We start from the raw sequence: 13,636 nt of genomic DNA, 5'->3' as shown, positions 1-13,636 counted from the left end.
TTAGGATGCTTCCACAAGTAACCATCCCTTAAAAAGTACCCATATGCTTTCCTGCGTATCCTCTTGAATTCTTGTTCAGACCAATCATCTTGTTTTGTTAGAGTACTCAAGTACCTTCCAATAGAAAGCCAATCACCTTCATAAAGATCTTTCAAGAACAATTCAAGTGAATTAGTCATGCAAACATTGTTACCTTTGACATGAGAGATAGAATAGAATTTTGTGCCTACATCATCTCCCTCATCAATCATTTGTGACTCATCTTCATACCTTGCCCTTGATAGCATATCTGCCACTGTAATGTCTTTACCTGCAATGTGCTTAAACTCGGGATTTAAGGACTTAATGTAGGCAATCCACCGCAACATAGCAATGTCTGGTGTTGAGCAGCTTGTAATCATCCCAAGAAGTGGTAGACAATTTGTTTCTACAACCACACATGCACCAATTAGGTACTCTTTCCCACTTTTCAAGGCTGTAACCATACCCCATAACTCTCTCTTTATCTGTGGATAGTTTCTTTGACGAGCACTTAGTACCTTTGCTCCAAATCTTACCACATACCTGTGTCCTTCTTTGTCATCTTGCCCTATTGCCTATCCAATCCCTATAGGACTGGTATCTACTGTCACAATCACTAGCCTTTGACACTCATAGTCTACCTTTCTCAAAGTCGTTGCTGACTGGAGTAACTCCTTTAGCTTTTTCATGGATTTTACATGTGCTTCTGTCCATTTAAACTTTTGATTCTTTCTAAGCAGCTGATAAAGAGGATCAGCTACATGTGCATAATGTGGAATCCAAATAACATAGAAGACACATGCTCCCAGAAACCTTCTAACTTCAGTGATGCTAGTGCATGTTTCTTTCATTCTTTGGATGGCATCTACCTTTGATGGACAAGGTTTCCTACCATATGGCCCGCACATGTGCCCCACAATGAGCACTTCTTTGACACCAAACATAGACTTTTTCCCTGACAATGTGAGATTCACTTCTTCCAACCTAGACAAAATTTTATCACAATCATTTATGTGATTTACCACAAACCTGCGACATCCCTTGAGATCCAAAGCTTCATCTTTGTCACTTTCTTCACATCCTTTGATAGGCAAATCATCAATGAAAGGCATTGTGATTTGAGGAATAAAGTCACGTAAGACCTTATTCATCCCATTCATCATATGTGCAACCGAGTTGGTTGCTCCCTCTGGCAAGGTACACATCCTTACCAAACCCAAAGGTGTCCTCATGGTTGTCAAGTCTCTACTTTCGATTGCAAGCTGAAATTGATAATACCCTGAGTAGAGATCCCCCATTGAGTAGATTGCCCTCCCTACAAACGCCTCTGCAAATTCATCCACAATTGGACCTGTACCTACATTTCTAATTGTCACTTTGTTCACTGGTTGCATATCTTGGATGAAGCGTAGAGAACCATTCTTCTTTGGAACTGTGAACCACCTGTTTGAGTATGGAGCACAAGAAGGCTCCAAGATTCCCATTTTGATTTTCTCATTCAGTAGCTCTACTAACTTTGGCAAATGAGCCTTTGGAACCGGAATAGGCCGCAGATTCCAAGGCACATGAGGTATTGTGAAAATTACCATAGGAGCTACAATATAAGGATCAACACATCCTATCTCATGTGGCTCAAATGCAAAAGCCTTACCATGCTTTGAAAGCATTTCTTTGAAGCACTTTGTCTCCTCCTATGTTAGAAACTCCTCGCAACCAATCTGCAACTCTTGAAAAGACTCCTTTGTGAAGGTATGCCCGATCTTTTTAGGATTCCGCAAACTTGGTTGTAAAGAAGCCTGTTCAATCTTTTCCCTGTTGTTAGGTGGTAAGGGTGAAGCTACTGGTTTCACCTTCTTTGCTACACTCTTGTATTTAGTTTCAACATGGACTTCTGGGCCAACTGTTTGGCTTTCTTTAAAGGCTTCTATTAGTTGATACATTTCCATAGAGCAAACTTCCACAACTTCATTTTCAAGATGCAAACTAGACCTCATTATAGCATCAAGCTCACCCATAGTATCTACAAAAGAAACTTGTTCACACAAACCCAAAACATTTTCAGTAGGCTTTAGCAACCCACTCTTTTTCATGCCTATTTGTACATTATGCACATATTGCTTCTCATATCTCTTCAAATCTTCAAGTTTTGTAAAACATACTGATCCATTCCTTGTTACCATGCAGCTCATCGAGAAAGTTTCACCTATTTTTGGATCAGGCGAGACCCTTTTTCTTTCTGTACCACTGCAATCCCGCTTTACAATGGTACTTGGCCAAAACCCATCATTTCTCTATGATCATGAAACTCTTTGCTTACTTTTGGTAGAGGATGTTCTCTGAGGTTGTCACGATTTCTTTCATGGTTTACACAGACTGTGAGAAATTGGACAGCTCGTTTACCATCTTTGCTACGTATTCTAGCATATGCTGAACCATCGTCCATTACCTTTGTTTCCATTCGAACTCCCACAATGTAGGGTTGTCCAAGGATGAGATGATATGAAGATGTATCCTGTACAAAGAAGTTTTGGTCAATCTTTACATCACCTATTGTTACCTTCACACCTGGACATGTTGCATACAATTCACCGGATGAATTGTTTGCCACATTTACCATCCAGCCATGATCTGTGTCCATCGGCCATTTGCACTTGTTGTAGAGACTCTTTGACATTATGTTTATTTCTGAACCATGGTCAATCAAGGCAACAAATGGCTCTTCAAGATCATCTACCTTGACCAAAGTTTCTGTAGTAGCCCTTGCCCAATGACTTCGTGAATAGTAACTCCTAGGAATATCTTCAACTTCTTCATCATCATTTGAGAAATACACTTGCTTCACTCTCCTACTAGATTGGTAGCATCCTACCACAGCTCCATCATTCTCCTTATTTTGCAGTTGCATCCCTTGTGTCTTTGAGGTTTACCCTTCAACCTGTGGACGAGAAACTTCAGCAAGGGTTTGCCTCCTCCTCTTGATGATGTCAATGATCTCCTCATGGAATTCACGCTTTGCAATGCCAAGAACTTCTCCCAGAGTAAACTCAATCTTGCTATTCAAGATCCTTTCCTCCAAGACTTTCTTTAAATCTGTAGCAACCTCAATATCAGATTGTAGTTTATAAGTTGGGCCTTTTGTCTTGCCTTTCGTTGGCTCTTTCTTCTTTCCTGTTGTAGACTCCTCCATGAGTACTTCAGGTGGAGATGCTCCTTTTGTTGAGGGTGTTTGAGAAGGAATTGAGTCACTTCTTCCCCCAGTTCTAGAAGCTCTTTTTGATGGTCCTTCATCAGCATTCTCACCTCTGCGCTTCTCTTCTACAATTGCCTCATTTTGTTGGCATTTTGTAATGTAGGCATGCACTGACAATGAGTCCACCGGATCATTCCATCCTGTTTCTAGACGTATGCAATCATCTGCTTCATGTAGAATCTCATTTGTAAGCTTTCCCTTTTTAGCTAATTGCATGACATTTGGCAAAATTTGACCATGATGGTCACCTCTTCATCACAAAAATGCTCAATTTTTACTCCATAAGTAGCTGCCTCAACTGAAGAGGTGGCATGTTTAGTTGCCATATCTTCAACTAAGGTTTGCATTCCCCCCTTCCCAAAGTTAGTTCTCAAGGGTAGACCTGTCTATCTTAAGTGGATTTTACCATCCTTAAAAAAGACAACATCTTTTGACAAAGCATCACTAAAATCATCATAATCCCTTCTTACATGGTCTGTACTATCACACCAAATACATCTATTAACAAACCCTTCTTTGGGCTGTTGTCTTTGCCTAGGAAGTGGCCCTGATGGTTGGCCTTTTTCTTCAAGCTTTGCAAGCTTCACCTTCAAGTCACGCATTCCCTTCACAAGCTCATCTAGCATGGACTCATCAAACTTAGGAGCGATAAAAGTAGGCTTTACCATTTTGTCAGGAGTTGAGGTGGAAGGACTTGTAGTGTTTAGTACCATCTTGTCCCTTCTTCTTTGTCGTTTGGCAAGCAGTGAGACAGCACCTTCAACCTCATTCCAGTCGGTCTTTAGTCCTTGCTCAACATCTTTATCTTCAAGAAGAAGCTCCAAATTTTCTTGAAACTCTTTACTTGCAGCTTGTAAGAAAAGATCTGTCTTCTCTGCATCTAGTGTGGCCCTTTTTGTCCTTGTGAGTTGTGCATAGCGCCGCTCAAATTCCCTAAGTAGTTCTGTTATTGATAGTCCTTGCTTTGGCTTGACTACCCATTCTAAGAATGTCCTTTTGGTCACTCTCTCAGAGTCCTCCATGAAATATTCCTCCTTTAAAGCTACTTTGAGTTCTTCCCAATTTCTCCCATGTCCATCTTTAATTTCCCTAACATGCTCCCTAATTTCTGGAGCAACAACTAGCTCAAAGCTTTGAATCATCTCACCTTCTGACACGCGATGCAGCTCCATCTCCTTCACATACTCGCGTAAGTACTTGGTTACATCTTTGCCATTGAATTGATCCATTCTGTTGACGACCGCTTGTATGGCCTTCGTTGCTGAAATCTCCCTTCTTTCAGTGGCATGTTGTTGTTGCATGAACATTGCAAATGCTTGAAACATTTGCATTGTTGTTGGGTCAAAATGCATATCCTGTTGCTCAACATGCACCCATGGTTATCCACAAACTCTCACCCTGGCAGTTTCGCGTCGGGTTCACCAAAAATATGTCGAGAAATTTGCGGTCTTGCCAGGAAAGCACCGGGCTTATGCCTGTGAGAGTTTGTGAGAGAACTCGACAAAAACTATATGAACGAGTTAAACCATAGATGCCTTGAAGACTAGGGTTTGGAAAGAAGTACAATCAAAGAAGCCCACCCATTCTCTCTTGCACTCACACGCACAAAGAAAGAACACAAAAGAAAATGTCAAAATAACACAAAGATGAAAACATCAAGGCTATGGTCATATCGTATCATGGGTAATATGAAAGGGTTAACAGATGAGTTAATGGCATTCAATCTTGGCTGGCCAAATAGGCTACGAATTGTTCTTTGGAATTGTAGTTTTGTGCTTACCATAATATATATATTTTGTCTAGTGATTGGGATTAATTGTGTGTACAAATCCTCTTGGTTCATAGCAAGATAACTACGCTTACGTCAAAAGAAAAGTTATAGTCTATGAGAGGTAGTATGATGGGATCTGGTGATAGAAGTATTTCATTGGGCCTTTCTGGGCCAAAGAGAAACACTATACGTTGTTGAAAGTGTATTTTACGGCTAATCCATACGTAAATTCTAATAGATCGTACAGAGTGAAAGCGATAGAAATTATCATCATGTGGGTTATTCATCTAAGATAGTATGTGAGAAATGTAGATATGAGAGAAGAGAAGAGAAGAGATGAGAAGTTTTCCTCCCAAGCCCTATTCTTGCCCGTAGGCAATAAGAATACTGCGGGGAGAGATGTACCTGTAGCAAGGAGAACCTAAAATTTGTAGAGAGGATGAATTACTAAGAGTGAAAGAGATAGATTTGGTTAAAGAGATGAGATTAGATATATATATATATATATATATATATGTTGGATTAGAGATGAAAAAGAAAACAACAAGAAATCAAGAAAACATCGATGTAGAACACATCTTACTTGACAAACCCTTGGACACCATTATTGATGGAGAGAGAAGAAGAGTGGAGAATTCCACTTTGATTGATACACCAAGTGTAAGACCTTCTTTGATTAGAGTTGATCTTCCAAGGGTAGCTTGTTGCAAGAAGGCTAGTCTTCTTCTAGGAAAAAGTGTAGGCTTGGGCTTATGTTAATGGCTCAGTACAATTAGGCATTACTACTCACTCCCTCATGAATTCCTCTCATCAATGGTTTGAATGCTTGAGTTCCTTTTCAAGGAAGAAGAGGTCCCCTTTTATAGGTGAAGGGAGCCCCTAAAGGTTTACACAAGAAGAGAGGAGCCAGTGTGAATAGAAACTGAAAAAGTTGGAAATGAGATGTCCCTGCATGATGTGGGCAGACTGGGGTCCAGTATTCTGATCATAACTCCTCAACCGTGGCTCCAAATAAAAAAGTAAAAATATGGCCAGAACCTTCAGCTCATTAGCTACGATTTTCATTTTAAAATCGTTTTCCAATTCGGATTGGAACCTTGTGTAAAAAATTCATATAGGGTCCATTTATGGCAGCAAAAGTCTTCATGTGGTCTCCTTAGCCTAGACTTTCATTTAATTCTAAAGGACACCTCATGCCATATGAAAGCATGACATTGCTCCTTCACAAAGTTTTGTAATCATGCTTGCAATAATGCATTAAAATAAGTGTATCTTTGAAATCATGCCACCTAGTGTCCCACTAGGATTTGATTCTCTCCTTGTAGCTATTTAAAAAGAAATATAAGAAAAGTATAAAAAATACATAGAATATATATATATTGGAGTTTACCCTAGATATAGGATCTAGCTAGGGTGTGAGATGATAATGAAATAGTAGAAATAAAGAATCCATGCTTTTTGCCCCAAGTTAAAAAGGCGAAGCTATTGATGCTTTTCCCATAGTATTTTATGATGGTAAAGTAAGGATAGGTTACCCTTGAGAAAAATAATAGGATGAGATAGAAGGCTTATTATTATACTTAAATATGCATATGTACACTATAGGAAATATAATTATGTATCTAAAAAAATACAAGATAGATCTTGTAGCATGCGTTCCCACTATGTACGTGTCACAGCACGACAACGCATGCATACATTCCAAAGTCTCCTCTTCCTCTCCGCGGTGGCACCATCGTCGGAGGTGGTGAGAGTCTTCAGTTGGGTTTGGCTATGACAAATGAGTGGTGAAATTGTATATGTTAGGTGATGTTCCACAGTAGTTGGAACAAAATGTAGGGAACATTGGGTTGTGAGGGATTCCACGTGTAACATTTTCTTGTCTGGGCCATTTTGTTTTTGGTAGACTTTCATTCAAGGACTATGATCGAAATGACAGAATAAGTTTATTATTCTGGGGATATAAAAGGATTTGTTGTGCAGTTTAAGTGCAACGGTGGATGAAGGATTTTTCTTTTGTTTTGATTTTTCAATATTGATCATACTTGCTTCTCAATAACTTTTTTTATTTTGCCCTTAAAGGTAGCCACTCCACTGACGGAAGTGTGAATCTCACTCATGTAGTGTGAATTCTAGTTAAAGCTCCTCTATGGCATGTTTTAACTTGCCAAAAAGCATACACTTGATGTATAGAGAGTACAATGACTTTTGACTTTACTATCACTCGTCACTTTTACATTTTTCTTCTATTTTAGAGAAATTGTCCTGACCTAACTTAAACATGTCCTTTTGGCGTGCCAGTTAAAAAAGCCGTAGTGTTTGGGCGGGTCTTTTAGCATTAGAGATAAGAAGAGAAGATGCTTGTCTGTAGAGTTCTTGAAGGCCTGAACAACGGTCTAATGTCAATTCAAGACTCTACGTTTGAGTGGAAAACCTAGAAATGGCCCAAAGGTAGGTCTTTTTTCAAACCCCAAGCCAAGATCATATATCAGGAGCTCATGCACAAGAACGATTGGTTTACCCCCTTAAACAAACAATGGAAGATAGAGTGGACATAAGCTCGGTGGACTGAGGTCACCTTAAACATTTGGAAGCCACAATGGCCCCACTTCATGAAGGTGTTTTTATGGAAGGTGCTTTGGGGAGCCCTGCTAACGGGTGTCAAGATTCAGGCATGATGTATAGGATCCGATAGATGCTATGGCTACCAGGGGGCTAGTGAAGACCTGTCATACCTTTTTATGGAATGTCCAACCATAAGAGGTTTGGCAAGGAAGGTGTGCAAATGGATTCAAAGAACGTGGAAGCTTGGTTTCTTCAAGAAGGATCTTTCTCTTAGGAAAACGCTTTCGAAGTCCTGCCCTTCTTATCTATACCCAAATTGTTAGATTTTGCTTCTTCTACAATAACTGGAAGGTCAGGAACTGTCGTGTCTTCAATAATGAAGTTTCTGTGGCCAGTTTCTCATTAATTATTCAAGAAAGCAAAGAATTGATATATACGACAAGTAAAATTCATGACTCGGATGATTGGATTTGAGCAGCACAAGCCATTCGATCAAAGCCTTTATGTTGTAAAGTCTAATGTAATATCCGCCTCTCAAGGCTCGGCCTGGGCTTGAGATTGATTTGTAATTTTCTATTTTCTTTCTAATACAATCACTCACAATTGTGAGTTTGCCCAAAAAAAAAGACATTAGAGATAAGACAATGATGGGTTTAAAGTACATACCTTGAAATCATTGTTTTCTCTTTAGTACTACATCTTGAAATTGAAAAAACTAAGACCATTTTCTTTACCTTTTCACACATTTCTTTATAAGCTGGTGATCACGAGTTATCACTAACTCATGCAGATAATTGAGCCACAATGTGGTCACGCGTATCCTATTGAGCCAGCTCAGTACTACAGAGCATAGGCTTTTGTAGCTATGTCGATTTTGGCACAGTTGCATTGGGAGGGTTTGTAATACATTTAGTGCAGGCACCTTTCAAAGGAATCAATGTTCTCTCTCTAGATCCTCTCTCTTCTCTCTTGCTAACAAAGGTAATATCCTCCATGTAGCCTTTGTTGACTGCCACATGCATGTAATCACCGAAAACTATGCTCGCACGTGACTGTGACCATGGCTCAGTTATCGCTCATTCAATGTGCAAGAGGCTCAGTAGCCTCAATTACCCAAACGGATAACTAAGCCCTCGCATAACCACCACCACCTAAGAACCCCTCCCCCCACCCCTCTCTTCAGCGCTAAAGCCTAGGGGTCTTTAATGAAGACCCCATCATGGGATCGACCAGGACCACCTACACGTGGGAGATACAAGACAAATTCAACCATCAGATTTTGTTTGAGCGAGTTCGAGCTTATTTTTGTGGTCCTAATTTACTTTTTCCCACATAGGTTTACTTTATAAGTTAAGTGTTCATACATTGCTGACACCGAAAGGGAGCGCATACCTGGTCAAGGCACTGAGCTACCAACGTGCACGTCCTGCTTTTAAATCTCTCACACCACCCATTGCGTTGACCCTTTGCTTCATGTCGGACTCCCTCGAGATCCCTGCGCTCAACCCTCCGTTGTTGATTACATGATGGGGTATCCATTAAAGACCCTGTGGAACTCTCTCTCTCTCTCTCTCTCTCTCTCTCTCTCTCTCTCTCTCTCTCTCTCTCTCATGCACATATCACCAAGAAAAAATATTGTTTTTAGAATTTTTTGGGAGGCGAGAAGCATCCTATTGAACCCATTTTGGAGGGAGGTTGCCAGAAAAATCAATAACAAAGGTCTTAAACAACTTTGCCAATTTTGGGACATCAGCAACAATAGCTGGAAAGGAGCAAACCAACTGGCCTCCCAATTTCACCACCTCATTGGGACAAAAAGATTGTTGGGAAATAGAGTTATAGAACAGCTATATAGATATTGGCTACATGCCGACAAGTCCAGTTTCAAATGAAAAGCATGGCGTTGACCCACGAACATACGTTTTCTTAAACCACAAACCAAGAACATGTATAACATCCTTATGATCTCGAAAGATTGGTTTTCCCCCTTGAACAGGTAGTGGGGTAAGCAATGGCTAGAATCAAGATGGGTGACAATTACAAAGAATATATGGTACCCACATTGGCCACTTGAGATGAAGCCTTTCCTATGGACGGTGCTATGGGGAGCCTTACCTATTTGGCATGAACGGTCAAGCTAGAGGGATTGGGTCAACTAGATGCTTCCAATACATATGAGGAGCTCCCTCACGTATTCAAGAAGTGCCCGACGATTTGTGGCATAGGAAAGATTTGCAAAAGGATTGGAAGATAGAGTTTTGCAAGATCGATCTCTTCCTGGGTGGGAAGGTGTTCAAAAGCCAAGGGTTGCTTGTCAACACGCAAGTTGTTAGATTTTGCTACTTCAAACATGTGTGGAAGGCCAAGGACGGTTGAGTCTTCGAGAACACCCTGAAAACGGCTAAGTTCACAGAGATATTACAAGAAAGCAAGGTAACGAAATGAAAGAACTATGATGAGTGGAACGGGCCGCTTTGACTAACTGACATGGCTAGGTATATGGATCCATGCTCGGGTCAAGGTTTGCCCCTTGCTCAACCAAGTTTTTCTAGTGTCCTCTTAAGAGTCATGGGGTGGCTCCCCTGACAATCAATGTACCTATGGTTACTATGGCTCGGCACGAGCATGACTAGAAGTTGTAAATTTTTTTGGTGTTACTAATACAATTTACTCACAATGTATTACTCACCATTGTGAGTTTTGCAAAAAAGGGGGAAAAGAAAAAAAAAAAAACGGGCTATCTTAACTTTATTAACGTTTCTTACTTTAATTAGCAAAAACATGGCATTCGGAAGAGGCTTTGCTGCACCTTTGCAAGATTGGGCTAGCGTGTGTGTAGGTGGATATGGAGGGGCGTAAAGACGTTCCAAATCACGACTAACCCAAAAGAGTGTAACACGCTCGGATGCTCACGCGCGGGCGAGCAGTAGCACTACTCTGATTTGGATGCTGGACAAGGAGAGAGAGAGAGAGAGAGAGAGAGAGAAGTAGGAAGCGTGTAGTACAGAAATGGCGGGAGGCTTACCGCGTGCTGCTACGTTGGGCCTGCTCATCCTCAACTTCTGCGTCTACATGATCCTCCTTGCACTTGCTGGCTATGTCATGAACCTCTCCATCAATGGCGCCCTTGACCCGGGTGCTCTCTCACTCCCTCCCTCGTGTGTGTGTGTGTGTGTGTGTGTGTGTGTGTGTGTGTGAGAGAGAGAGAGAGAGAGAGCACATAAGGTATGCCCAAATTTCAGTTATGTATGTGTGTGCACGCACATGTGCATGTGCATTTGCGTGCTAGCGCTACACGTACGTACCTATGTGTGTGTGTGTGTGTGTGTGTGTGTGTGTGTGTGTGTGTGTGTGTGACAGAGAGAGAGAGAGAGAGAGAGAGAGAGACTACCATGGACTCTTTCAAGACTAATCTCTGTGTGCGCGCGCGCGCGCAAATTAAATGCAGTTTCGACCAGCGAGATGACAACATACTTGGCAATATTTTCACTGGTGGCAGGCGCAGTGGGAATGGGATCGGTTTTGAGCGGCTTACATCATGTGCATACGTGGACTTTGGAAAGCTTCACAGCTAGCGCTGCCATTGCCATTATTGCGCTGCTCCTCTCATGGGAAGCCCTTGGGTAATTGTCATCATCACAATATGAATTTCATTAGGCCTGCTTCTGCCAATAACAAGTGAATGCACCTGCATGCCTGTATGCTTTTTTTTTGGGGGCGGGGGCGGTGTAGTAGACGGGAAATATATTAGCAGACAGAGCAAAATGTTTAAATAAGTTATTCATCATCAGAAAATCTTCTTGTCTGCATGCACCATATGCTCTTGCAATTGCAGATGCAGGCGTAGGCTCTTGTTGGCATCCAATGCCAAGCATCAGAACAGCATTCTCTCTCATTAAGCCTTGTGTATTGTGAATCGTGCATTTTCGTCATAATTAAGGAAGGTTGCCATGCCACCTTAGTGGGAAGATCTATGCAACGCAAAATTCGTTGTATCGCTTATTAATGCAATCAACTTGGTATGTTTCTTGTAATATGCAGGCTTGCATCAAAGGAAATAAACGAAAATCAATTCCGAGGCCCACCAGTGGTAAGGCTGCCTTACATTCACAGCTCAAACACAATTTAGTTCAAAAATTGAATAAGAGATGCATTGTCCAATCCTTAATTGATTGTTCAATTCTTACTTGATGCTTTTGCAGAAAGCTTTGGAATCTTTTGCTATTATCGTTGGAGGAACACAGCTATTTTATGTGATTGCACTCCGACTTGGCAAAACATTTGGAGAATTCTCCTGATTTTTGCCGCTGATTTTTTTATGGAAAGGAGCACTTGCTGGCAATTGCATGAGCTTGATGGCAATAACGTGGAGCTACCCTCCTTTCTTTTTCTTCATTCCTCGCGGTGTCAAAAATGCCCACAAACCATTTTTAATGTTAGAAACGACTACTAGTAACTTATCAGAACTTACATAGATGACAACATCCCTATATCTTTCCAATTTGAAGGAGTCTACATTGTAAATACTAAATTGTTATAACACTAAAAGACTGAACTGAACCTTTGTCCTTGCATTACTTGAGAGCAGACAATAGACGCAATAACAGACATGGGCATCTTCATGAACATCAAAAGGACAGAAATGAATCCAAATTTTACACCATACTCAAAACTTCTACATGTCGAATTTCCATCGCAACCAGAGCCTTGGTGATACTCGCCCTTTCTTTGATAAGAATTTGTGCCTCTAATTAGCTGGGAAGGGAAATTATTTTCAGCTCTTCTTGCCATTAAACCTCATTCCACAACAAAAGTCATATTTTCGTGGGGGATTCATTAATAATTATTGTATGGTAGCACGTAAGTGTAAGGGAGGGGGGTTATGGAAGGGAGAAATCCACAAAGAAAGGTTACATATGTAGGGATTAAAGGGGGGCATTTGATGCAAAGACACGACATCCCTTATTAATATTTGTAGCGCAGTGTCATACATTAAAAAAAAGCATGTCCACAAATGCCTTCAAAACCTGTCAGATTCCCTAACACATAAATTTAGTGTCTTGCAACTATCAAATCCTACGTAAAAGGTATGTCAAAAGCGACCCATGTGATACTTAATCTTCTGTGTAATACTTTTGCAGTATATTATTACAAATTCCTTACCCAACTGGCATTTGAATAAAGAAAGCTCATTGCCAATATCATAATGTACTGTTTTCGTGTATCTCGAATCCATTTTTCGCCAACAACCCATGCAGATGCGCAGGTAGATAGCCCCTACCAAACATTAACCATGTGCACAAAGGGCACGCAGGGAAAGAATCCTCGTGCCCCGACACCGGACTTATTAGCCACTCCCACCCTTCATACATCGCGCATCGGGGGCGCTCCCGTCTTCATCGCTCTGTCTTACACGGCATAAAGCCATTAAAACTCCCAAATTACACATGGGTTCTGGTGAAGAATCTGACTGAGATAAGGCATTTGTGTGAACAGATTGATTTACTCCAAGGACCCGAGATTGGTGATACACCTGAAGAATTACTCGATTGATAAGATTTATTCGAGATGGCGTGTGGCCATTGCTTCTCCTCTCACGTAGGGAGTAAAGTCGAAAAGACAGACTAGTGCAGAAAAGCAGAACCTGTACTCGCAGAAAGACATGAACAAGCGAAGCCAAAAGATTTGCTTTGGAAAGGGCAAGAAAAAAAAGGCAAAGAAGCCTAGATTTTGCCCAGTTTCTGACAGTTCTACCGAGGACTCATTGTCAGATACTTCGGACTCCGACGATCACATAAGAAGAAACATTTTTATAAAGCCAACCAATATGACTTCCTCGAAGAAAAAAGCAAGAAAGTCAAAGAATTTAACGAAGGTGGACAATCGAATTGAATCCTTTTCTAGGTTCCGTGATGCTCAAACATGGTGGTCCACTCTTCTACTGAGAAAGGAAGCTCCGGTTAAATGGTTGAAATTCGAACGGCTTTTTATTTCTTCTTGGCTGACTTGAGAGTACGAATGAGATATAC

The 13,636-nt window shown here is 41.0% G+C and overlaps 1 protein-coding gene across 1 annotated transcript; it reads left to right on the top strand.

Annotated features, from left to right (window-relative positions):
• Positions 1-10,452: 10,452 nt before the first annotated feature.
• LOC147432800 (membrane protein PM19L-like) lies at positions 10,453-11,997 on the top strand. Its single transcript, XM_086492616.1, has 4 exons — positions 10,453-10,743; positions 11,056-11,230; positions 11,649-11,697; positions 11,810-11,997. The coding sequence occupies exons 1-4, from the start codon at positions 10,617-10,619 to the stop codon at positions 11,903-11,905; spliced, it is 447 nt and encodes a 148-aa protein (XP_086348742.1). The 5' UTR covers positions 10,453-10,616; the 3' UTR covers positions 11,906-11,997.
• The last annotated feature ends 1,639 nt before the right edge of the window (positions 11,998-13,636 follow it).

The sequence above is a fragment of the Adiantum capillus-veneris genome, chromosome 20 (genome assembly GCF_014529385.1).
Source record: "Adiantum capillus-veneris isolate H3 chromosome 20, ASM1452938v2, whole genome shotgun sequence".
NCBI lineage: Eukaryota > Viridiplantae > Streptophyta > Polypodiopsida > Polypodiales > Pteridaceae > Adiantum > Adiantum capillus-veneris.
Note: the sequence above shows the minus strand (reverse complement) of the source record. Positions and strands in the feature narration are given on the sequence as shown.

What these genes read in the sequence shown, in the direction of transcription:
- LOC147432800 (XM_086492616.1), top strand. Translation starts at nt 10,617, where the DNA reads ATGGCGGGAGGCTTACCGCGTGCTGCTACGTTGGGCCTGCTCATCCTC. An exon ending in CAATGGCGCCCTTGACCCGG is followed by an intron (nt 10,744 to 11,055) that starts GTGCTCTCTCAC and finishes AATTAAATGCAG; the next exon opens with TTTCGACCAGCGAGATGACA. An exon ending in AATTCCGAGGCCCACCAGTG is followed by an intron (nt 11,698 to 11,809) that starts GTAAGGCTGCCT and finishes ATGCTTTTGCAG; the next exon opens with AAAGCTTTGGAATCTTTTGC.